Here is a 27,433-nt window from a genome sequence, read left to right on the forward strand (position 1 = left end):
GCCGACAGAGATGGCCGCCTCGCTTCGCGTTCCTAGGAAACTATGCAGTTTTTTGTTTTTTTACGTGTTATTTCTTACATTAGTACCCCAGGTCATCTTAGGTTTCATTACATACAGTCGAGAAGAACTACTGAATATAAGATCAGCGTCAACTCACCATCAGTACGACCAAGAATATGTTTTTCGCGACGCGGATCCTGTGTTCTGCCTTACAAACAGGACAACGGAGTGGATTCCATGCAGCGACCCAAAAAAACAACTCCGAAAAAGAGGGAAACGAGGCGGTCTTCTGGTCAGACTCCGGAGACGGGCACACCGTGCACCACTCCCTAGCATTCTTCTTGCCAATGTCCAGTCTCTTGACAACAAGGTTGATGAAATCCGAGCAAGGGTAGCATTCCAGAGGGACATCAGAGACTGTAACGTTCTTTGCTTCACGGAAACGTGGCTCACTGGAGAGACGCTATCCGAGGCGGTGCAGCCAACGGGTTTCTCCACGCATCGCGCAGACAGAAACAAACATCTTTCTGGTAAGAAGAGGGGCGGGGCGTATGCCTTATGACTAACGTGACATGGTGTGATGAAAGAAACATACAGGAACTCAAATCCTTCTGTTCACCTGATTTAGAATTCCTCACAATCAAATGTAGACCGCATTATCTACCAAGAGAATTCTCTTCGATTATAATCACAGCCGTATATATCCCCCCCCAAGCAAACACATCGATGGCTCTGAATGAACTTTATTTGACTCTTTGCAAACTGGAAACCATTTATCCGGAGGCTGCATTCATTGTAGCTGGGGATTTTAACAAGGCTAATCTGAAAACAAGACTCCCTAAATTATCAGCATATCGATTGCGCAACCAGGGGTGGAAAGACCTTGGATCGTTGTTACTCTAACTTCCGCGACGCATATAAGGCCCTGCCCCGCCCCCCTTTCGGAAAAGCTGACCACGACTCCATTTTGTTGATCCCTGCCTACAGACAGAGACTAAAACAAGAGGCTCCCACGCTGAGGTCTGTCCAACGCTGGTCCGACCAAGCTGACTCCACACTCCAAGACTGCTTCCACCACGTGGACTGGGACATGTTTCGTATTGCGTCAGACAACAACATTGACGAATACGCTGATTCGGTGTGCGAGTTCATTAGAACGTGCGTTGAAGATGTCGTTCCCATAGCAACGATTAAAACATTCCCTAACCAGAAACCGTGGATTGATGGCAGCATTCGCGTGAAACTGAAAGCGCGAACCACTGCTTTTAATCAGGGCAAGGTGTCTGGTAACATGACCGAATACAAACAGTGCAGCTATTCCCTCCGCAAGGCTATCAAACAAGCTAAGCGTCAGTACAGAGACAAAGTAGAATCTCAATTCAACGGCTCAGACACAAGAGGCATGTGGCAGGGTCTACAGTCAATCACGGACTACAGGAAGAAATCCAGCCCAGTCACGGACCAGGATGTCCTGCTCCCAGGCAGACTAAATAACTTTTTTGCCCGCTTTGAGGACAATACAGTGCCACTGACACGGCCTGCAACGAAAACATGCGGTCTCTCCTTCACTGCAGCCGAGGTGAGTAAGACATTTAAACTTGTTAACCCTCGCAAGGCTGCAGGCCCAGACGGCATCCCCAGCCGCACCCTCAGAGCATGCGCAGACCAGCTGGCCGGTGTGTTTACGGACATATTCAATCAATCCCTATACCAGTCTGCTGTTCCCACATGCTTCAAGAGGGCCACCATTGTTCCTGTTCCCAAGAAAGCTAAGGTAACTGAGCTAAACGACTACCGCCCCGTAGCACTCACTTCCGTCATCATGAAGTGCTTTGAGAGACTAGTCAAGGACCATATCACCTCCACCCTACCTGACACCCTAGACCCACGCCAATTTGCTTACCGCCCAAATAGGTCCACAGACGATGCAATCTCAACCACACTGCACACCGCCCTAACCCATCTGGACAAGAGGAATACCTATGTGAGAATGCTGTTCATTGACTACAGCTCGGCATTCAACACCATAGTACCCTCCAAGCTCGTCATCAAGCTCGAGACCCTGGGTCTCGACCCCGCCCTGTGCAACTGGGTACTGGACTTCCTAACGGGCCGCCCCCAGGTGGTGAGGGTAGGCAACAACATCTCCTCCCCGCTGATCCTCAACACTGGGGCCCCACAAGGGTGCGTTCTGAGCCCTCTCCTGTACTCCCTGTTCACCCACGACTGCGTGGCCACGCACGCCTCCAACTCAATCATCAAGTTTGCGGACGACACAACAGTGGTAGGCTTGATTACCAACAACGACGAGACGGCCTACAGGGAAGAGGTGAGGGCCCTCGGAGTCTGGTGTCAGGAAAATAACCTCACACTCAACGTCAACAAAACTAAGGAGATGATTGTGGACTTCAGGAAACAGCAGAGGGAACACCCCCCTATCCACATCGATGGAACAGTAGTGGAGAGGGTAGCAAGTTTTAAGTTCCTCGGCATACACATCACAGACAAACTGAATTGGTCCACTCACACAGACAGCATTGTGAAGAAGGCGCAGCAGCGCCTCTTCAACCTCAGGAGGCTGAAGAAATTCGGCTTGTCACCAAAAGCACTCACAAACTTCTAAAGATGCACAATCGAGAGCATCCTGGCGGGCTGTATCACCGCCTGGTACGGCAACTGCTCCGCCCTCAACCGTAAGGCTCTCCAGAGGGTAGTGAGGTCTGCACAACGCATCACCGGGGGCAAACTACCTGCCCTCCAGGACACCTACACCACCCGATGTCACAGGAAGGCCATAAAGATCATCAAGGACATCAACCACCCGAGCCACTGCCTGTTCACCCCGCTATCATCCAGAAGGCGAGGTCAGTACAGGTGCATCAAAGCTGGGACCGAGAGACTGAAAAACAGCTTCTATCTCAAGGCCATCAGACTGTTAAACAGCCACCACTAACATTGAGTGGCTGCTGCCAACACACTGACACTGACTCAACTCCAGCCACTTTAATAATGGGAATTGATGGGAAATGATGTAAATATATCACTAGCCACTTTAAACAATGCTACCTTATATAATGTTACTTACCCTACATTATTCATCTCATATGCATACGTATATACTGTACTCTATATCATCGACTGTATCCTTATGTAATACATGTATCACTAGCCACTTTAACTATGCCACTTTGTTTACATACTCATCTCATATGTATATACTGTACTCGATACCATCTACTGTATCTTGCCTATGCTGCTCTGTACCATCACTCATTCATATATCCTTATGTACATGTTCTTTATCCCCTTACACTGTGTACAAGACAGTAGTTTTGGAATTGTTAGTTAGATTACTTGTTGGTTATTACTGCATTGTCGGAACTAGAAGCACAAGCATTTCGCTACACTCGCATTAACATCTGCTAACCATGTGCATGTGACAAATAACATTTGATTTGATTCAGTTGCGTTACAGTAATAGGCAATCAAGAAATGTCTGAGAATGGAATTCTAAATAGTCTATTTAATTACTTTGTTGAATGAAAGATGGATTATACAAGGAATAAACTTATGTTACAAATCATTAACAAGCATTACAAGACATTACTCTAAGCATGATCAGAGAGGAAGAGTGAGAGAGAAGTCATGACCTGAAAGGCCATGCCCCAAGAGTCCCTGGGGTGGAGAGAGAAGTTATGACCTGAAAGGCCATGTCCCAAGAGTCCCTGGGGTGGAGAGAGAAGTTATGACCTGAAAGGCCATGCCCCAAGAGTCCCTGGGGTGGAGAGAGAAGTTATGACCTGACAGGCCATGCCCCAAGAGACCCTTGGGTGGAGAGAGAAGTCATGACCTGAAAAGCCATGCCCCAAGAGACCCTGGGGTGGAGAGAGAAGTCATGACCTGAAAGGCCATGCCCCAAGAGACCCTGGGGTGGAGAGAGAAGTCATGACCTGAAAGGCCATGCCCCAAAAGACCCTGGGGTGGAGAGAGAAGTCATAACCCGAAAGGCCATGCCCCAAGAGACCCTGGGGTGGAGAGAGAAGTCATGACCTGAAAGGCCATGCCCCAAGAGTCCCTGGGGTGGAGAGAGAAGTCATGACCTGAAAGGCCATGCCCCAAGAGACCCTTGGGTGGAGAGAGAAGTCATGACCTGAAAGGCCATGCCCCAAGAGACCCTTGGGTGGAGAGAGAAGTCATGACCTGAAAGGCCATGCCCCAAGAGACCCTGGGGTGGAGAGAGAAGTCATGACCCGAAAGGCCATGCCCCAAGAGACCCTTGGGTGGAGAGAGAAGTCATGACCCGAAAGGCCATGCCCCAAGAGACCCTGGGGTGGAGAGAGAAGTCATGACCCGAAAGGCCATGCCCCAAGAGACCCTGGGGTGGAGAGAGAAAGAAACGGTGTAGGTATCTAACCAGTGCAGGGCAGCAACAAAAAAGAGAAAGAGGCAATTCATCTAAGACTCTTTATAACATCTGATTATGTGTAGATAAAGAATCTGAGTTGTAGACCAATACCATGTTGAGTTAACTGTTGAGTTAACTTCCAATCAGATGTCAAACCTACAAGATGTAAAGACAACTGAACCTCTGCTACCCAGAGGTGTGACAAGATGGGGTTGGTGAGATAACACATAGAATGTTGAATTCCTAAGACAACAGAAAGCAAATCCTTGCATACAGTTGATCTGAGTCACTTCGGGGGCTGGGCCACCCTACACCTTCTTTATCCTATCATGATGAACACTAGGCCTATCCCTAGCCCTGAGAGCTGTACTGAGAAGGCATCTGTAATGAGAAGACAGCTGTAGTGAGAAGACAGCTGTAGTGAGAAGACAGCTGTAGTGAGAGCAGAGCTGTAGTGAGAAGAGAGCTGTAGTGAGAAGACAGCTGTAGTGAGAGCAGAGCTATAGTGAGAAGACAGCTGTAGTGAGAAGACAACTGTAGTGAGAGCAGAGCTGTAGTGAGAAGACAGCTGTAGTGAGAAGACAGCTGTAGTGAGAAGAGAGCTGTAGTGAGAAGACAGCTGTAGTGAGAAGACAGCTGTAGTGAGAAGACAGCTGGAGTGAGAAGAGAGCCGTAGTGAGAAGAGAGCTGTAGTGAGAGCAGAGCTGTAGTGAGAAGAGAGCTGTAGTGAGAAGACAGCTGTTGTGAGAAGGGAGCCGTAGTGAGAAGAGAGCTGTAGTGAGAGCAGAGCTGTAGTGAGAAGAGAGCTGTAGTGAGAAGACAGCTGTAGTGAGAAGGGAGCCGTAGTGAGAGCAGAGCTGTAGTGAGAAGAGAGCTGTAGTGAGAAGAGAGCCGTAGTGAGAAGAGAGCTGTAGTGAGAAGAGAGCTGTAGTGAGAGCAGAGCTGTAGTGAGAAGAGAGCTGTAGTGTTTAAAATATATATATATATATTTAACTTGGCAAGTCAATTAAGAACAAACACTAATTTACAATGATGGCCTACCCCGGCCAAACCCAGACGACGCTGGGCCAAATGTGCGTCGCCCTACGGGACTCCCAATCACGGCCAGTTGTGATACAGTCTGGATTCGAACCAGTGTCTGTAGTGACGCCTCAAGCACTGAGATGCAGTGCCTTAGACTGCTGCACCACTCAGGAACTCCTTGGACACTGTGCTATCTAACCTCCAAACGAGCTTCAATGCCATACAACTCTCTTTCCGTGGCCTCCAGCTGCTCTTAAATGCTAGTAAAACCAAATGCATGCTTTTCAACCGTTCGCTGCCTGCACCCGCACGCCCGACTAGCATCACCACCCTGGATGGTTCCGACCTGGAATATGTGGACATCTATAAGTACCTAGGTGTCTGGCTAGACTGTAAACAATCCTTCCAGACTCATATCAAACATCTCCAATCTAAAATCAAATCTAGAGTCGGCTTTCTATTTCGCAACAAAGCCTCCTTCACTCACGCCGCCAAACTTACCCTAGTAAAACTGATTATCCTACCGATCCTCGACTTCGGCGATGTCATCTACAAAATAGCTTCCAATACTCTACACAGCAAACTGGATGCAGTTTATCACAGTGCCATCCGTTTTGTTACTAAAGCACCTTATACCACCCACTACTGCGACCTGTATGCTCTAGTCGGCTGGCCCTCGCTACATATTCGTCGCCAGACCCACTGGCTCCAGGTCATCTACAAGTCCATGCTAGGTAAAGCTCCGCCTTATCTCAGTTCACTGGTCACGATGGCAACACCCACCCGTAGCACGCACTCTTGCAGATGTATCTCACTGATCATCCCTAAAGCCAACACCTCATTTGGCCGCCTTTCCTTCCAGTTTTCTGCTGCCTGTGACTGGAACGAATTGCAAAAATCGTTGAAGTTGGAGACTTTTATCTCCCTCACCAACTTTAAACATCTGCTATCTGAGCAGCTAACTGATCGCTGCAGCTGTACATAGTCCATCTGTAAATAGCCCACCCAATTTACCTACCTCATCCCCATACTGTTTTTATTTTATTGACTTTTCTTCTCTTTTGCACACCAGTATCTCTACCTGCACATGACCATCTGATAATTTATCACTCCAGTGTTCTGTGCTATTGACTTGTTTATTGTTTACTCCATGTGTAACTCTGTGTTGTTGTCTGTTCACACTGCTATGCTTTATCTTGGCCAGGTCGCAGTTGTAAATGAGAACGTGTTCTCAACTAGCCTACCTGGTTAAATAAAGGTAAAATAAAATAAATAAAATAAAAACGAGTGAGATGAGAACTGTAGTGAGAACAGAGCTGCCCACTAATCTAATGTTGATAGACCGAGATGGAACAAATATAAGGTTTTCTACTGAAGTAATACTGCTTTATCAGAAACACTATGTGGCCAAAGATAGTCTTATCTAGAGTAGTAGGTTCCTTCTTATTACTGGAGCACATGACTCACTGGACTTAAGGTGAAGTTGTAAGAAGCTGTTTGTTACACTACCAAAATACCAAGTAAATGTATGCAAAACATGCAGTAAAGTAAATACCTAAGAATTTGAATGTAACCGGACATATGTGGACTTACAATAATGTACTGGTAGGGGTCTATGGAAGACATGGTTGGCTGGTGGGAGAGTTGGTGTCAGCTACTGTAGGAGGAGAGTCTCTGTCCAGTCTCCAAATGTGTCCTTGAACTTAAGCAGATCCTCCAGGAACACTGGGTAGAATCTACAGACTGGGGACACACAGAGCATCATTATGTAAAGAGATGGTGTGGAAAGACAGATATGACACATGGTAACTTGTGGCAGTTAGTGAAACAATAGCTTTGCTTGACAGTTGTATACTGCCCAAGTCCAATGACACGTTGCTAGTGAGTGAAACAGTTTGAAACAGTGATGATGTAAAATACTAATAACTTGAAATAACTGGTTATAACTGGTTATCAGCTACTGAAATAACTGGTTATCAGCTACTGAAATAACTGGTTATCAGCTACTGTAGTGAGTGTAGGACCAGGGAGAAGGGATGTACTGAAGCCACAAGACTGAGATAGGCCAGTGTGTGTGTGTGTGTGTGTGTGTGTGTGTGTGTGTGCGTGCGTGCGTGCGTGTGCGTGTGTGTGTGTGTGTGAGAAAGAGATAGAGGCCTATGTGACTCAGCGAAGTGAGAGATGCTACCGCAGCCTAATAATTTGTGTGTGTGTGTATGTGTTGTGTGTGTGTGTGTGTGTGTGTGTGTGTGTGTGTGTGTGTGTATTACAGTAGACCACAAGCCCAGTGTGGCTCCAAGGCTCCCCACAGTTGTTCAACAAAGCGTAGCATTTCTGTGAAGAGTTCATGCACGTAGTGTGGTTGTGTGTTCGCAGTGCTGGTCACGTAGTTTGAATGGATGGTCCAAGTTCTGAATGAGCCTATTTGGGCTGTGTGTGTGTGTGTGTGTGTGTGTGTGTGTGTGTGTGTGTGTGTGTGTGTGTGTGTGTGTGTGTGTGTTCTGAATGAGCCTATTTGGGCTGTGACGTGGTGACCTGCATGTATTCCACATTTCTGAACGATCCATCCACAAAGCAATAAGAGCTGAGTGGATTGGACAGGAACACAGACAGCTTGGCCTGACCACTGAGTGGGCTTATGGTTATTTTGGTACAAGAAAGCTGTGCCAATGTGCTTAACTATCTGGTCTCCTCATTATATTAGAATTAAATTACAATAATGGTTATTCATTCAAAAGTCAATTCAATGACTGAATTGTGATGTTCCTAAACACAAGGCCATGGACATACCTGTAATCAACAAGCTTAATTGCCATGTTGTAACGCTAGTGTTGTTACTATAAAAAAAGGTATCCTCTGCTCATAGACCATGGCTGGACACGCTGACTGCATCAAATGAATGTAATAACAAAAGCAAAGGGAAAATAATAACCTTTTACAGTTCAAAACACAGCAATGAAAACAAATTATGCTCCAATCCATATATTTCTTAATAACCTACATTTGCCAAATATCTTCAGTGGAATTGATAAGTTGATTATGAGTTGCATAATATCTTTCAAATGAGAGTTTAACATGTGAAAGTGTTTAAAAACGTTTTAAAACTAAAATGTCTTACTTGTTGATTTAGGCTAGTCTACTCTTGTTGAAGTTAACACAATCATTTTAAAATTAGAATAATATATGTCCAGTTCTGATCGAATAATAATCGAATTCTATAGTGGTCTAATAAGGCAATGTACTGCCGTTGACTTGCCGCTTACGGAAACATTAAGTTAATACACTGACTCGACACACCGCCGCGCACAGCAATCTCGAAAAGCGCAGTGTCCAAAGTTAAATAGGCAACAGCAACATACAGAACAGGCTTTACGTGTTTGTATTGTAACAAACATGCAACACTGAGGAATGACAGTTATGTGTCCACCTACCTTGAGAACAATATCAGCGCATAAATCCTAGGAAATATGTCATCAACGCCTGAAGTATGGCTCCACTGTATACGGTATACGATGAGCCGGAGGAGGTGCTAAACACCGCCTCTCGAAAAACGTACACACCTCGTAGCGGAACTCAATTTTAAGCTTTGGTAATTTAGGAAGTCAGAATTTATGGGGAGACTAATCGAAAACTGAAATTTGGCGCATGGGTTGTATCAGAGACTTTGTTCGCTACTTATCTGACCTCAAAGGCTGCCCATGAGAGTTGGAAGACTTGAGAAAATCCCTGAGAGAAGTATGATGCAACCTGGGAATGTTTCAATTTCTTTTCTACTGAGTCATTTACTTTATCTTCGTATTCTTATCTTTTATTATTGTTGCATTGTGCAGAGGGAACCTGCAAGTAAGCATTTTGTTGCATACCATGTCTATCCCGTACATACGACTAAAAACATTTGTAATGTGAACTTTTGGTATGCGACGTATGTACGCAATCATTTCTACAAGTACAACCCTACTTCCAGCTTGGTTCTGCCAGCAGCACAAATGATATCGTGATTTTGTATGTTAATAGAAAAAACCTTCAGATTAAAAGTCCGCATTTCAAAACATTACATTGTCGATGACTCATTCAAAATATATTACATTTTAGTCAATTTAGTCTTTTTTATTGTGCTTAGAAGTAAATGCAAGAAGGAATTAATGAAAACAATGTCAAATATGTATGAAAAATGTGGTTACATTTTGTTTAAGACCGATATTAATCAAATAGATTGTTGACTGGTATGTTCACAATATTGAGTTGTAAAATATCTATTCTTTATGCTGAGGTAAAAGTGGGCTTGACACTAGTCTACTCAGTAGTGTCTCTTCTAACCACTGCCAATCAATGTCTTATGTTCTGCATGCAGCTCTGGAACCTTGACATGTTTAACATGACGTGCTACCTTGTCCAGGACCTGTTGTTTCGACTCAATTCAGTTACAATTCAATTTAAGGGCTTTATTGGCATGGGAAATATATGTTAACATTGCCAAAGCAAGTGAACTAAATAATAAAGAAAAGTGAAATAAACAATAAAAATTAACAGAAAAGATTAAACTCACAAAAGTTCCAAAATAATAAAGACATTACCAATGTCATATTATGTGCAAATAGTTAAAGTACAAAAGGGAAAATAAATAAAAAATAAATATGGGTTGTATTTACAATGGTGTTTGTTCTTCACTGGTTGCCTTTTTCTTGTGTCAACAGGTCACACATCTTGCTGCTGTGATGTCACACTGTGGTATTTCACCCAATAGATATGGGAGTTTATCAAAATTGGATTTGTTTCCAAAATCTTTGTGTATCTGTGTAATCTGAGGGAAATGTGTGTCTCTAATATGGTCATACATTGGACAGGAGGTTGGGAAGTGGAGTTCAGTTTCCACCTCATTTTGTGGTCAGTGAGCATAGCTTGTCTTCTCTTGAGAGCCAGGTCTGCCTACGGTGGCATTTATCAATATCAATAGCAAATGCTCACTGAGTCTGTACATAGTCAAAGCTTTCCTTAAGTTTGGGTCAGTCACAGTGGTCAGGTATTCTGCCACTGTGTACTCTCTGTTTAGGGCCAGTTACAGTGGTCAGGTATTCTGCCACTGTGTACTCTCTGTTTATTGCCAAATAGCATTCGAGTTTGCTATTTTTGTTAATTCTTTCCAATGTGTCAAGGAATTCTCTTTTTGTTTTGTCATGAATTGGTTGGGTCTAATTGTGTTACTGTCCTGGGGCTCTGTGGAGTCTGTGTACAGAGCCTCTTCTCCAGGTTCATATCTTTGTAGGTGTTTGGTTTTGTTATGGAAGGTTTGGGAAACACTTCCTTTTAGGTGGTTGTAGAATTTAATAGCTATTTTCTGGATTTTGATAATTAACCAGTATTGGCCTGTCAGAATCGTGTGTATAGGTGGCAGGGAAGTCAGGCGCAGGAGAATCAAACTTAATGAAATTGAGTTGTTTAATGACTGTAAACAACACATAACTCCAAAACTATGAAATAATAAAACAACAACACGAAATCTGAACAATAAACCATCTCTGACAAGGACATGAGGGGAAAGAGAGGATTAAATACACAACAGGTAATGAATGGGATTGAAACCAGGTGTGTAGTAAAACAAGACAAAACCAATGGAAAATGAAAAATTGATCAATGATGGCTAGAAGACCGGTGACGTCAAGCGCCGAGCACCGCACGAACAAGGAGAGGCTTTTACTTCGGCAGAAGTCGTGACATGGCCTGCATACATTATTTGGTGTTTTACGTTGTACACTGATTATATTTTTTTGCAGAATTCTGCATGCAGAATAGCCAACAACAACAAAAACTCACCGAATTCCAAAACGAACAAAAACGGCCCAAACTGTCATTATAATATATGCACGAACTCTATCACACTGTTTTGGCTGGGAAGCCCGCCTTAAGGAGTCACCAGCAACTCCGTGTTAAAACAATTGCCCAGCACAAGAGACCAGATTTAAATTCTACAGACTCTTTTGAGTAATTCCAACAACATATATTAATGTGTAATTAAAAGTGTATTTCTTCAAATAAACACAATAGCTTTCAACATACTCGTATTTGTGTATTCTTTCAAGAGAACTGCTGGTATAAATAAATAAATATTAACAATAAAAGTACCTCAAATGATGCATAATTTTTTTCCAAAGTGGTTGCAATGCTGTGGTTGCAACACAGCGTTGGTTCTGCCATCATAATTTCCTGCTGCTAAGAGAACGGTAATACAGTTTCCGTAGACTCTCTCTGATACCAACCCACTCTTGTATGATCACTGCAAGTAAAATATCTCCACGCGAGGTCGCGCAAAAACTGGTTGTTTACTGGTTATTTGCTAGTTGATGTTGTGATGTTGATGTTGCGATGTAGATGTTGGCTCGTGGTCTGCAAAATTATATTAGAGTCGGGGGCCGACATTAGGCCTACAACGTGTGAATTACATTTCCCCCCAAGCACCCATACCAAGATTGACTTGAAAAGTCTGACAATATGAGGAGCCTATAAATTAAGTGGACATTATTCGTTGACAAATAAAATTATTCGAATTGAGATTCAGATATTGAAAGTAAGATTAGCATGAGCAACATAATACATAAAACAATTAAATAACATTAATTGGGCGGAATTCAGCAGTCACATTACTGTAATATATATATTTATTCTGTAATCTCAATAGCAAAAAATGTGTGGAAATCAATAGGAAATCAATTAAATCAAATACTCCTTTAATATCATTCCATGTAGGGGAGAGTGAGGTAAGTTGAGCATTTTTTTTAAATTCAGCATTACCTTGCCAAGGGAAATATAGTATTATTTCTAACAAATATATCTATATATATTTCAGGATGTTGTGTATCCTTGGAAATCATCAGAATTAATGTAAACATTACAGTGGTCTGTAATAGAGTATTACTTAGTTGTTTTAATAACCCTCTTAACATAGGCCAGACCTTGTTGTTCCCTCATATCCCAGCTATAATGCCTTGCATTATGCTTGTGATGAAAACATTTCAATTGGCTCAACCTTTGGCTCAATTTACCCCAAGGCCATTGGCTCAACTTTCCCCAAGGCTAACATTTTGACTATTTTAGCCCACACAGCTACAAGGATGAACTTTCATGCTAGGTTTAGGACCTCATATAAAGAGACCCCAAATGATGTATAGAACAATCTTAAAATGATCTATTTTGGTTTATAAGGAAACCTCTAACACAATAAATGAATTTGACTTGTTTTTTGGACCTAACTTGCTTACAACTTTTTCTATGTGGTTTCTTCCTTCACATAATCTATGAAATGATGACCCTTTCCTACATATTTGGTCAAATTATTAATTTTAGGTATGGTTTCCTAGAATCAAGGTTATCTTAATTTACCCTCTTAGCTCAGTTTACCTCTTTGTCTCAATTTACCCCACTCCTCCCCATCATCAGGTCTATGAATAATTGTGAGTAATTGCTGATTATTTCCTATAGCTTAATTCATATTCGTTTGACTGAGATGGTTTATTATTACCAAACTTGGTGTTAAATCCCCATTACAAATATTTCCACGGGTCAATTCTAAATCGTAATCTATCGATAAAGACCAGAAGTTGAGCCCATAGCTCGGTATGTCAAACTCACGCCCACATCAAGTATTATAAAACGTGTCCTCGCAGCACACAGGTTCATTCACAACCTCAGAGTTGGATACCTCAAACGGAAGACAAAAGTTGCGCTGTCGATAAAAGACATTGGAATGAACAGAATCATATCTGCGCTTCTGTTTCTGCCTCTGGGCATAATATTTGTCTGCGAAGGAGGTAAGAACATGATGCGATATAAGTTATTCAACTTTGATGCAGTTTAAATGTGTTCGTTTGAACATGTCATATGCGCAACGTGTTAATAACAACATGTGTATAAACAGTTTATTGACCTTTCTAACCATTTTTCAATCAGCTATCGAAGCATTATGAGTTTATTTTTATGCTATATAAAAAAACAACAGATTCTGGATTTGATAGCCTAGGCTTTATTTGGATATATAGGCCTATCTATGTGAATGATTTGATACAGTATGTAGGTCTATATGTACATATAAATGATCAGATAATGACATGTTTTTGTGATCATAATTTATTACACTCAGTCTAACCTAACCAAAAATGTGTCTATGCAGGCAACCCTTGCTGTTCACAGCCATGCCTGAACCGCGGAGTGTGTACTGCCATGGGCTCAGAAGACTATGAGTGCGACTGCACACGCACTGGATTCTATGGCCACAACTGCACACAACGTAACGTACATCCAATATATACCGATAGCTGTATAAAAATCAACATAAAAACAACTCAATCTTTTCTCTCTAGACACTTAATTAATATTCTTTCATTTGAATTTGACAGCTGAATTTTTCACGTGGATTAAAGTGTCTCTGAAGCCTACCCCAAACACAGTGCATTACCTCCTCACCAACTACAAGGGGGTCTGGAACATCATCAATAGCATTTCATTCCTCAGGGATGCTATCATGAGATATGTTCTGACATGTGAGTTGAGTTCAATAATGTCATAGTCTTCATTAGCGGTTCTCTCTTGCCATTTGACAATGTCAAAACTATTGATGTGAAGTTTTGCATTGTCAAAACTATTTGATAATTAGGGTTATAATAACATATAAAGTAATCCCTGTTTATTTTGAGTTCATATTAATCAATTTTGTTCTCGCTCTCTCAAGCCCGCTCTCATCTGATCGACAGTCCACCGACTTTCAATGCGGACTATAATTATAAAAGCTGGGAAGCCTACTCCAACCTGTCCTACTACACACGAACCCTCCCTCCTCTGCCCAAGGATTGCCCAACCCCTATGGGAGTCGTAGGTAATCTCTCTCTTTCTCTCTCTCTCTCTCTCTCTCTCTCTCTCTCTCTCTCTCTCTCTCTCTCTTTCTCTCTCTCTGTCTCTCTCTCTCTGTCTCTCTCTCTCTCTCTCTCTCTCTCTCTCTCTATGTCTCTCTCTGTCTCTCTCTCTCTCTGTCTCTCTCTCTCTCTCTCTCTCTCTCTCTCTCTCTCTGTCTCTCTCTCTGTCTCTCTCTCTCTCTCTCTCTCTCTCTCTCTCTCTCTCTCTCTCTCTCTCTCTCTCTCTCTCTCTCTCTCTCCAAACCTGTTCTCTCAGATAAAAAAAAAAAACTTGGCTAACCTCCATTACATCATGCACATGCCTGACAGTCCTTGTAGCGTAGAGTTGGCTGCTTCACTGAGGTTTTCTATGAGGCAAAATCACAGCACAAATTCATACTCACTGAGCGACACTGGCATTCTTGTGGCATTCCCATACAGTGATTGTAGCATACTATTTGTAATGAGAAAGGATGTTTCGCTGATTTCAACACAGAGATTTTGCAATGGCGGATATCGGGCAACACCTTTTTGATACTGTTACCTCACAGAGGCTTGCTTTTGGTTTGGTGCACATAGTTAGGTTGTTTCCATGCAAAATGTTCATTTGAAAGATATATAAAGAAAAACAATCAAACTATAAGCCATTGATTAGTAATTCATTCCAAGTATAAGCTCAAATTGAAAGTGAGCGTCTCTAAATTGACAGAAATATTGTATTTCCCCCATGCAGGTAAGATAGAGCTACCTGATGCTAAGATGCTGGCTGAGAAGCTCCTGATCAGGAGGAAATTTATCCCCGACCCCCAGGGTTCCAGCCTGATGTTTGCTTTTTTCGCCCAACACTTCACCCACCAGTTCTTCAAATCTGACCAGAAGATGGGGCCGGCATTTACTAAAGCCAAGGGCCATGGGGTGGGTAGAGTATATACATGTATATATAACTACACAGCACAGCACACAACAGACACGCACTGAACAATACAACATGGTTTCACCCAGAGAGGTGGAGTTAACTGAAAGAAGACGTATGTATATAGGCCTATGTGACTGATTTCAATGCTTGTTTTCCAGGTGGACCTTGGTCACATCTACGGGGAAAACCTTGAGAGGCAACATAAACTGCGGCTCTTCAAGGATGGCAAGCTGAAGTTTCAGGTACTGAACAGATCTTGTCAACCATAAACCACCTTGAACATGACTGAACTTATACTGTTTGTCACAGCTCCAGCTGACAGTCTCTTCTCTCACCTTTGCTCTCTCTAGGTGCTGGATGGAGAGGTGTACCCACCTACAGTGAAAGAGATTGGGGCTGATATGCACTACCCTCCCCATGTCCCTGAGTCTCACCGCTTTGCTGTGGGCCATGAGGCGTTCGGCCTGGTGCCTGGTCTCATGATGTACGCTACTATCTGGCTGAGAGAACACAACCGCGTCTGTGATGTCCTGAAGGAGGTCCATCCGGACTGGGATGATGATAGGCTCTTCCAGACATCACGCCTCATTCTCATTGGTGAGTTGTCTAAGCGAGCAGCATGTGGAGAAAAGAGGTGTAGGACTTGCTGCTCATTATTATATGATGTGGTTATACTCATGTGGTCAGATCTTACATAGTATCTGGATTAACATTGTGTATTGTAACTTGTGCCCATCAAATACTGTAGGTTAGCTGAATTTGCAAACAGCTGTTTTTTGTTTCTAAAATTGAGACATCTAGATCCAATATTTGACTATATTGCGAGCTAATGAACCGAAGTATGACCCCACTTCCTCTGGATGGGTCTGATCACAGGGAGTGATATTCTCCTTCACATGAACTTCTCTATAGTTAAGTGTTAATGGCTGCTACCTAAAGTTGTCGGTCGGTCACATTGTTAATATGCCAGATGAGTCGGCAGTTCAGTGGTACCATACAAATAAGGGTAGGTGAGAATTGATAACACTGAGACATTATTTTAAAATGGACTTTATGGAGGTTTTTAATAACTTCTAACTGCTCTATCTTGTAAAAGACTAGGTGAAGAAATAAATAATATAATGAAACAAAATACTCTAACTAATTGTCCCTCCCCTTGCTCCTTCTTATAGGTGAGACCATCAAGATTGTGATTGAGGACTACGTGCAGCACCTGAGCGGCTACAACTTCAAGCTGAAGTTCGACCCAGAGCTTCTCTTCAAAGAGCGTTTCCAGTATCAGAACCGCATCTCGTCAGAGTTCAACACCCTGTACCACTGGCACCCACTGATGCCTGATGCCTTCCACATACAGGAGCAGGTCTACTCCTACCCTCAGTTTGTCTTCAACACCTCCGTGGTCACCACACACGGCATCTCCAACCTGGTGGCGTCCTTTACCAAGCAGATCGCTGGACGGGTGAGAGACTCTCTGTGTGGGATTTAAGTTGTGGGCTCTGAGTGGCCACTTAAGGTGGCTGAAGTATGGGTTGATGAATTTGCATGTTATTGTGTTTTAAGCAAACTTAATCCAACTATTGTACCTCAGTGTTTACCCTGAGGGAATGTCAGTAATTCAAAATAAAGAGAAACTCATTGTTGTTTGAGGCTGGTCGACTTACTTCCTCTCCCTCGTCCGTCCTCAGGTTGCTGGAGGTCGTAACGTCCCCCCTGCAGTGATGATGGTGGCTCTGAAGTCCATAGAGAACAGCAGACAGATGCGCTACCAGTCCCTCAACGCCTACAGGAAACGCTTCTCCATGAAGCCATACGCCTCCTTCGAAGACCTCACAGGTGAGAGAACCACCATTAGCATCACAGCTATAACAGAAACACTGATCACCCTGTAAGCATTGAGATTGAGTTCGATTATTATGTAGTGATGGATTTGTGTAATTCCCATTTCAAAGTAGAAGGTGTAACATCCTACTATCCTGTTTGGACAGGAAATCATTAAAACCAGTTAAGACTGGTACTAAATAACTCTAATAACTAAAGGTGCCTCTAGTTGCTACTGATACTATATCATAGTTCACATTTGCATTTTAAATGTGACATATTTAAAAACTTTTTGAAATAGTAATAAAACTGGCCTGGGCACATCTAGTAGATCCTGTGGATGTAAGTTCTATATTGGAGTAAACTTACAGTGGGTCAAACAGATGTGCACTTTCGTTCCAGAAAGCAGTTAGTGATGGCAGAGAGTCAGGTCTAAACAGAGGAGTGTTTGTGGAGATGACAGGCTCTGCACTGCCTCACAGAAAGAGGAAGATTTTCTTTAATAAAAGTGTGAGAACTAACCAGAAGGGTTTCTGTTTGTGTGAGAGATACAGTGTAAAAAAGCGAGATGTTAGGATGGACTTTTAGATTTAATCTGTTTCCATGTATATTGTATTGCATCCAGACTGTCAAACATACTCTCGAAATCCTTGTGAAACAGCTCTCAAACTGAGTAGAGTAACGTAACATTTCCTTTAGAAGCCAGGTTGAGTAGAGTAACTAACGTAACATTTCCTTTAGAAGCCAGGTTGAGTTGAGTAACTAATATAACATTTCCTTTAGAAGCCTGGTTGAGTAGAGTAACTAACGTAACATTTCCTTTAGAAGCCAGGTTGAGTAGAGTAACGTAACATTTCCTTTAGAAGCCAGGTTGAGTAGAGTAACTAACGTAACATTTCCTTTAGAAGCCAGGTTGAGTAGAGTAACTAACGTAACATTTCCTTTAGAAGCCAGGTTGAGTAGAGTAACGTAACATTTCCTTTAGAAGCCAGGTTGAGTAGAGTAACGTAACATTTCCATTAGAAGCCAGGTTGAGTAGAGTAACGTAACATTTCCTTTAGAAGCCAGGTTGAGTAGAGTAACTAATATAACATTTCCTTTAGAAGCCAGGTTGAGTAGAGTAACGTAACATTTCCTTTAGAAGCCAGGTTGAGTAGAGTAACGTAACATTTCCTTTAGAAGCCAGGTTGAGTAGAGTAACGTAACATTTCCTTTAGAAGCCAGGTTGAGTAGAGTAACTAATATAACATTTCCTTTAGAAGCCAGGTTGAGTAGAGTAACGTAACATTTCCTTTAGAAGCCAGGTTGAGTAGAGTAACTAATATAACATTTCCTTTAGAAGCCAGGTTGAGTAGAGTAACGTAACATTTCCTTTAGAAGCCAGGTTGAGTAGAGTAACGTAACATTTCCTTTAGAAGCCAGGTTGAGTAGAGTAACGTAACATTTCCTTTAGAAGCCAGGTTGAGTAGAGTAACGTAACATTTCCTTTAGAAGCCAGGTTGAGTAGAGTAACGTAACATTTCCTTTAGAAGCCAGGTTGAGTAGAGTAACGTAACATTTCCTTTAGAAGCCAGGTTGAGTAGAGTAACGTAACATTTCCTTTAGAAGCCAGGTTGAGTAGAGTAACTAACGTAACATTTCCTTTAGAAGCCAGGTTGAGTAGAGTAACTAACGTAACATTTCCTTTAGAAGCCAGGTTGAGTAGAGTAACTAATGTAACATTTCCTTTAGAAGCCAGGTTGAGTAGAGTAACTAATGTAACATTTCCTTTAGAAGCCAGGTTGAGTAGAGTAACTAATGTAACATTTCCTTTAGAAGCCAGGTTGAGTAGAGTAACTAATGTAACATTTCCTTTAGAAGCCAGGTTGAGTAGAGTAAAGTAACATTTCCTTTAGAAGCCAGGTTGAGTAGAGTAACTAACGTAACATTTCCTTTAGAAGCCAGGTTGAGTAGAGTAACGTAACATTTCCTTTAGAAGCCAGGTTGAGTAGAGTAACTAACGTAACATTTCCTTTAGAAGCCAGGTTGAGTAGAGTAACGTAACATTTCCTTTAGAAGCCAGGTTGAGTAGAGTAACGTAACATTTCCTTTAGAAGCCAGGTTGAGTAGAGTAACTAACGTAACATTTCCTTTAGAAGCCAGGTTGAGTAGAGTAACGTAACATTTCCTTTAGAAGCCAGGTTGAGTAGAGTAACTAACGTAACATTTCCTTTAGAAGCCAGGTTGAGTAGAGTAACTAACGTAACATTTCCTTTAGAAGCCAGGTTGAGTAGAGTAACGTAACATTTCCTTTAGAAGCCAGGTTGAGTAGAGTAACTAACGTAACATTTCCTTTAGAAGCCAGGTTGAGTAACTAACAGAACACTTCCCTCTTTGTGTGTTTCCCAGGAGAAAAGGAGATGGCTGCAGAGCTGGAGGAGATGTATGGGCATGTGGATGCTGTGGAGCTCTACCCAGGTCTGCTGGTGGAGAAGCCCAGAACCAATGCCATATTTGGGGAGACAATGGTGGAGATGGGTGCCCCCTACTCCCTGAAAGGACTGATGGGAAACCCCATTTGCTCACCAGAGTACTGGAAACCCAGCACCTTTGGCGGGAGCGTCGGCTTTGACATCATCAACACCGCGTCCTTACAGAGGCTAGTGTGCAGCAACGTCAAGGGCCCGTGCCCTGTGGCGTCCTTTCATGTGCCCGACGTAGAAGACAATAGATCCAATACCATCAATTCCAGTACAGCACAGTCGGGGAGCAACGATGTCAACCCCACAGTACTTCTGAAAGAAAGGACCACTGAGCTCTGATAAGACATCAGCTGAAATAGTTTCTGGAGTTAAACTTTTAAATGTATTTTAAATGTAACTTTTTATTTATTTATTTGAATATTTATTTAATTTATTGCATCCTGGAATCTTTATGGAGAAATGTTGTTGAGAAATGTTTTCTTCTGCCTCTGATTGTTTTGACATTACTTTTGTAAGTTCAATGAAAACCAATCCTTTTAGTTGTATTTATTAAGAGCTAATTTAAAGATGGAATCCGCAGCAGGGGGAAACAGCGCCATTGGCTGCCACATTGTCAGGATTTTTGGTCCAGATCAGCATGGTACATATTGGGCTGCAGCAGCATGGTACATATTGGGCTGCGCCAGCATTGTACATAAGGGGCTGTTCTATCACGTGTGCACGGATGTCCGTGGGGGGGGGGGAAGGGTTTGTTGTTTGCATTAATGTCTTTGTTGTTGTAATATCGTGAATGGACATGGCTGTTTCACCATTAAGGATTCCAGCTTTAATAAATGATGTTCTGTTATTGACCTCAGAAAATAGCACTGGCAATATGGTTTATGTATGTAAGTTAACTTTGGTTTAAAACTGATACTTGAATTTAACACATTTAGTTTACAGCCTGATACGTTACGTTCCGCCCTAACTGCATGTTACAATGTTACATTCCACCTAACTGTTTTCTCCTCGGTGCAAGCGAAAATATAGCAGGTAAAAAATACTGTACCTAAAGCTAATAGGTACAAGTCATTGTACTATGATACTGTAACCCTTAAAGTATTTTCTTAGTGTTTTGTTAAAATACTTGAGCTGACTCCTTATTGTTTTAATAAAACACCATCTAATGAAATACAAACATGACTGCCTCATCTTTCCACATTTACGTAATGACCCTGCAGCCCTATTCAGATTCAGTCCTCTTGCTGCATTACTGTGATATTCTCTGCTGACTCAAGTATTGTTCTTTAAGAGGGCACTGTGCACTGCAGTGGAGGCTGGTGAGAGGAGGACAACACATAATAATGGCTGGAGTGGAGCAAATGGAATAGCATCAAAACATGTGTTTGATGTATTTGACACTATTCCACTCCAGCCATTACAACGGGCCCATCCTCCCCAATTAAGGTACCACCAACCCCCTGTGGTGTACACTATACTGTGTACTCTCTGTTTAGCGACAAATAGCATTCCAGTAGGCTTGTTTTTGGGTAAATTATTTTCAATGTGTCAAGTAATTATCTCTCCATTTTTGTCCTCCATATCTGCCGCAGAAGTTTATCTTACACTGACACACACACACACACACACACACACACACACACACACACACACACACACACACACACACACACACACACACACACACACACACACACACACACACACACACACACACACACACACACACACACAGTCTTGTACAACTAACATTGTGGGGACACACATTCAAAATCCAATTTCCCCTTAACCTAACCCGTATCCTATCCCTAAACCTAAGACTAGCTCCTAACCCTAAAACGAACCCTAACCCTTGTTATGTATATGTCAGGAGTCAGGAAGTGGGTGCAGAAGGAGATTTTAATAATGAATAAATGCAGATTAACAAAACAAGAGAACGTAAAACAAAACTGTCTGATGACTGAGGCTACTGAGGGCTAAAAGGGAAGGTAATCAAGGTGCTGATTAGGTCCAGGTGTGCATAATGATGGGGTGCAGGTGTATATAATAATGGTTGCCAGGGCCGGTGGTTTGTGCGAGCGGGCGTAGGCGTGACAACCCTAAACCCAATTCTAACTCTTTTGTTTCTAACCCATGTGTTTCCACATGTCCTACCCACGGAGCTGGGAAAACGGCACAGTACGCTCCAGACAACTACAGAGAGCGTGGGAGAAGGGAGAGAGATTCTGTTCAAGCATCTTCATTACAATGGATCAAAGCCTGCAGACAAAGTAAATACGTTAAATCCCACTGGAAAGTGTTTCAGTTTCTCAGGACGCAAGGGCCACTACATCTTACTGTGTAGAGACAATCGTCCATGCTCATGCTAGATACGGTGAGTGCTCTGTTGGGGATTATACTTAGGCAATAAAGCACGGAAGGGTGTGGTATATGGCTAAGTATAAACGTGGTATAACAGCTAAGGGCTGTTCTTAGGCACGACACAAACCCCCTATTATAAACTGGTTACCAACGTAATCAGAGCAGTAAAAATACATGTTTTGTCAAACCCGTGGTATACGCTCTGATATACCACAGCTGTTAACCAATCAGCATTCAGGGCTCGAACCACCCAGTTCATAATATGCCATAAAACCATGACACCCGCATGGGCTCAACGACCTTCTCTAACCATTCTGTAATATTCTGTAAAAAGTAGCGATATAGTGTTAAGCTAATGATGATCCCTGTCTTAATCACTGTCTTAATCATTGCATTAATCACTGCGTTCATCACTGCATTCATCACTGCATTCCTCACTGCACTGACATTAGAGAGCCGTTTCATTTCTCTATTTGGTTAGGTCAGGGTGTGATTTGGGGTGGGCGTTCTATGACAGTTGTATACTGTCCAAGTCCAATAACACGTTGCTGAGTGTGGTTCCCAATCAGAGGCAGCTGTCTATCGTTGTCTCTGATTGGGAATCATATTTAGGCAGCCTTTTTCCCACCTGTGTTTTGTGGGTAGTTATTTTCTCTTTAGTCTCTGTTACCTGACAGAACTGTTCGCTTTCGTTTTGTTACTTTGTTAGAGTGTTTCTTTGATCAATAAAATCATGAACACTTTCCAGGCTGCGCTTTGGTCCACTTATTCCGACGACAGGCTTGACAACTGCATTAATCACTGCATTAATCACTGCATTAATCACTGTAATAATCACTGCATTAATCACTGCATTAATCACTGCATTAATCACCGTATTAATCACTGCATTAATCACCGCATCAATCACTGCATTAATCACTGCATTAATCACTGCATTAATCACTGTAATAATCACTGCATTAATAACTGTAATAATCACTGTAATAATCACTGTATTGATAACTGTAATAATCACTGTATTAATCACTGTAATAATCACTGCATTAATAACTGCATTAATAACTGCATTAATAACTGTATTAATCACTGCATTAATCACTGCATTAATCACTGTATTTATCTTCAGCACACGCGCACGCGTACACACACACACACACACACACACACACACACACACACACACACACACACACACACACACACACACACACACACACACACACACACACACACACACACACACAAAGACAAAGACAAAGACAAATCAGATTGAATGAGTCATGTACATCAGTTGTCATCCCATCCTAAAGCTGTCCCACTCATAATCTATAGTCCTCCCAAACTTCAAAGAGCTGGGCGTAGGATGGTCTATCATATGTCATTTCACTTGGCCCATCACGGCAGGAAAATGACCGGATTGCGCGTGCAACATTATTAGTGTTCCCCTTTCTGAGTGGCCTGGGGGTGAGGCTGCTGCAAGGGGCCTATGTGGCCCAGTCTATGAGCTCTGTGAGGAGCGAGCGGGGGAACACATCTTCCATTGTGTGTGTGTAATGAGCATGAGTGAGTGGGTCGTGAGCGGTGGTGCGGGAGAGTATCAGGGAGATAGACCTGTGTGTTTTCCCTCCAACCACTCTTCACATCCGCCTCCGCAGATACCGTGCACTGGGGAAAGTGTAATGTGCTGGTCCACTAGTGGTGGGTTAATCATTGCATTAAATCACTGAAGCAGCCCCGGGAACTGGACACCTCCACCATAGACTTCTACAATGATGGCCTGCACACGCACACCCAACGCCCTTGCAGGGAGATGGCACTGCTGATTGGCATAAATGTTAATGATGCAAAACATAAACGCACCAGCAAAACACACATGATATGGTGACAGTTTCTGGCTGACAAATCAGTTTTGTTCATTGTTAAAATGACAGCTTTTTGGGCCGTATGTTGTGGTTAGATGTGTGAATGTATGTATGTCGGGGGATATGAGAGTATCTTCACATACTGTATGTATGTCGGGGGATATGAGAGTATCTTCACATACTGTATGTATGTCGGGGGATATGAGAGTATCTTCACATACTGTATGTATGTCGGGGGATATGAGAGTATTTTCACATACTGTATGTGTGTCGGGGGATATGAGAGTATCTTCACATACTGTCTGTGTGTCGGGGGATGTGAGAGTATCTTCACATACTGTCTGTGTGTCGGGGGATATGAGAGTATCTTCACATACTGTATGTGTGTCGGGGGATATGAGAGTATCTTCACATACTGTATGTGTGTCGGGGGATATGAGAGTATCTTCACATACTGTATGTGTGTCGGGGGATATGAGAGTATCTTCACATACTGTATGTGTGTCGGGGGATATGAGAGTATCTTCACATACTGTATGTATGTCGGGGGATATGAGAGTATCTTCACATACTGTATGTATGTCGGGGGATATGAGAGTATCTTCACATACTGTATGTGTGTCGGGGGATATGAGAGTATCTTCACATACTGTATGTCTGAACTCTTTGAATGGGTGTGTGTCTGTATCATACGTTTACGTGTGTGTGTGTGTGTGTGTGTGCATCTCCATGTCTCGGGCATTTGTTTATGTGTTTGTTTTGAATGCATGCTGTAGCTGGGCACAAACTGGTTGAATCAAAGTTGTTTCAAGGTCATTTATCAACGTATTGTGACGTGGAATCTACGTGGAAAATACATTGGATTTGAAAAAAGTCATCAACGGGATAACATTTAGACCACATGATGTGGTTGTCATGGTAACCAAATTTCAACATAGAAAAACCTTGTTTAATTTGTTTAAACTACATTAGATCTTCAATGTTAAGTCCACTATCAGAAAAAAAAACTATTGGCTGGGCAGCACTTCCTATTAGAGAATTGATTTATCTACATCTACTCTGTTCCCTGGATGCCGAAGAGGTGGATGCCGATTAAGGCAGCCCCCCTCACCTCTCTGATTCAGAGGGGTTGGGTTAAATGCTGAAGACACATTTCAGTTGAATGCATTCAGTTGTACAACTGACTAGGAATCCCCCTTTCCCTTTGGTCTCCCATCCAGGATTTTAACCAAGCCAGTTCTGCTGTCGTGAGAATGATCGTTTAGCAATCCCACATAACATGAAATAGACTTGCTGCTGCTATCTTCATTCCAAAGGGAAGGTTTAACAGGGCAAATTAAATGTGACCATACTCTATCATTAATATATTATAAATGACGCTATTTAAGATTACATACAGTGTCGTCAGAAAGTATTCATACCCCTTGACTTATTCCACAATTTGTTGTTACAGCCTGAATTCAAAACTGATTAACTAAATCGTTTTTTTCTCACCCATCTACACACAATACCCCATAATGACATGTTTTTAGTAAATGTTTGGTAATGTATCGAAAATGAAATACAGAAATACCTCATTTAGATAAGCATTCACACCTTTGAATCATTACTTTGTAGGAGCACCTTTGTCAGCGATACATGTCTGTATCAGTTTTGCACATCTGGATTTGGGGATTTTCTCCCATTCTTCCTTGCAGATTTTCTAAAGCTCTGTTAAGTTGGATTGGTAGTGGTGGTGAACAGCAATCTTCAAGTCTTTCCACAAATTTTCAATGGGATGCAAGTTTGGGCTTTGGCTGGGGCACTCAAGGACTTTCACATTCTTGTGCTGAAGCCATTCCAGTGTTGCTTTGGCTGTATGCTTGGCGTCATAGTCCTGTTGGAACATAAATCTTCGTCCCAGTATAAGGTCATTTGCACTTTGAAGCAGGTTCTCAACAAGGATTTTCCTGTATTTGGCTTCATTCATTGTTCCCTCTATCCTTACCAGTCTCCCATTCCTTGATGCTGAAAAGCATCCCCATAGCATGATGCTGCCAACACCATGCTTCACGTTAGGGATGGTGTTAGACGGGTGACGAGCTGGGGCTGGTTTTCTTCAGACATAGTGTTTTGTATTCAGGCCAAAGAATGATCAAAGGAAATTGGATGCACCTGAGCTCAATTTGGAGTGTCATGTATGGCAAAGGGGTGTGAATACTTATTTAAATTAGATATTTATGTACACTGCTAAAAAAATAAAGGGAACACTTAAACAACACATTGTAACTCCAAGTCAATCACACTTCTGTGAAATCAAACTGTCCACTTAGGAAGCAACACTGATTGACAATACATTTCACATGCTGTTGTGCAAATGGAATAGACAACAGGTGGAAATTATAGGCAATTAGCAAGACACCCCCAATAAAATAGTGGTTCTGCAGGTGGTGACCACAGACCACTTCTCAGTTCCTATGCTTCCTGGCTGATGTTTTGGTCACTTTTGAATGCTGCCAGTGCTTTCACTCTAGTGGTAGCATGAGACGAAGTCTACAACCCACACAAGTGGCTCAGGTAGTGCAGCTCATCCAGCATGGCACATCAATTTGAGCTGTGGCAAGAAGGTTTGCTGTGTCTGTCAGCGTAGTGTCCAGAGCATGGGAGGCGCTACCAGGAGACAGGCCAGTACATCAGGAGACGTGGAGGAGGCCGTAGGAGGGCAACAACCCAGCAGCAGGACCGCTACCTCCGCCTTTGTGCAAGGAGGAGCAGGAGGAGCACTGCCAGAGCCCTGCAAAATGAACTCCAACAGGCCACAAATGTGCATGTGTCTGCTCAAACGGTCAGAAACAGACTCCATGAGTGTCGTATGAGGGCCCGATGTCCACAGGTGGGGGTTGTGCTTACAGCCCAACACCGTGCAGGACGTTTGGCATTTGCCAGAGAACACAAAGATTGGCAAATTCGCCACTGGCGCCCTGTGCTCTTCACAGATGAAAGCAGGTTCACACTGAGCACATGTGACAGATGTGACAGAGTCTGGAGACGCCATTGAGAATGTTCTGCTGCCTGCAACGTCCTCCAGCATGACCGGTTTGGCGGTGGGTCAGTCATGGTGTGGGGTGGCATTTCTTTGGGGGGTTGCACAGCCTTCCATGTGCTCGCCAGAAGGAGCCTGACTGCCATTAGGTACCGAGATGAGATCCTCAGACCCCTTGTGAGACCATATGCTCATGTGGCTGGAGTGTGTCAGCAGTTCCTGCAAGAGGAAGGCATGGATGCTATGGACTGGCCCGCCCGTTCTCCAGACCTGAATCCAATTGAGCACATCTGGGACATCATGTCTCGCTCCATTCACCAACGCCACATTGCACCACAAACTGTCCAGGAGTTGGCGGATGCTTTAGTCCAGGTCTGGGAGGAGATCCCTCAGGAGACCATCCGCCACCTCATCAGGAGCATGCCCAGGCGTTGTAGGGAGGTCATACAGGCACGTGGAGGCCACACACACTACTGAGACTCATTTTGGCTTGTTTTAAGGACATTACATCAAAGTTGGATCAGCCTGTAGTGTGGTTTTCACTTTAATTTTGAGTGTGACTCCAAATCCAGACCTGATTTCCATTAATAATTTTTGTGTGATTTTGTTGTCAGCACATTCAACTATGTAAAGAAAAACGTATTTAATAAGAAGATTTCATTCATTCAGATCTAGGATGTGT

The 27,433-nt window shown here is 42.8% G+C and overlaps 2 protein-coding genes across 2 annotated transcripts in view; one reads left to right on the forward strand and one right to left on the reverse strand.

The window, feature by feature from the left end:
• Positions 1-9,402, reverse strand: part of LOC139409509 (phospholipase A2, group IVAb (cytosolic, calcium-dependent)) — a 57,688-nt gene extending 48,286 nt beyond the window's left edge. Inside the window, exons 1-2 of the mRNA XM_071154770.1 lie at positions 8,860-9,402; positions 7,022-7,171 (exon numbers count right to left, since the gene is read on the reverse strand). Coding sequence (XP_071010871.1) covers positions 7,022-7,054 — 33 coding nt within the window. The 5' untranslated portion in view covers positions 7,055-7,171; positions 8,860-9,402. The remainder of the gene's footprint in view (positions 1-7,021; positions 7,172-8,859) is intronic.
• Positions 9,403-13,107: 3,705 nt separating this feature from the next.
• LOC139409523 (prostaglandin-endoperoxide synthase 2b) lies at positions 13,108-20,680 on the forward strand. The gene is made up of 10 exons (XM_071154794.1): positions 13,108-13,230; positions 13,590-13,706; positions 13,816-13,959; positions 14,148-14,291; positions 15,041-15,222; positions 15,382-15,465; positions 15,574-15,820; positions 16,396-16,682; positions 16,909-17,056; positions 19,430-20,680. Exons 1-10 carry the CDS (start codon positions 13,167-13,169, stop codon positions 19,840-19,842), a joined length of 1,830 nt encoding a protein of 609 aa, XP_071010895.1. The 5' UTR covers positions 13,108-13,166; the 3' UTR covers positions 19,843-20,680.
• Positions 20,681-27,433: the final 6,753 nt, after the last annotated feature.

The sequence above is a fragment of the Oncorhynchus clarkii genome, chromosome 5 (assembly GCF_045791955.1).
Source record: "Oncorhynchus clarkii lewisi isolate Uvic-CL-2024 chromosome 5, UVic_Ocla_1.0, whole genome shotgun sequence".
Taxonomy (NCBI): domain Eukaryota; kingdom Metazoa; phylum Chordata; class Actinopteri; order Salmoniformes; family Salmonidae; genus Oncorhynchus; species Oncorhynchus clarkii.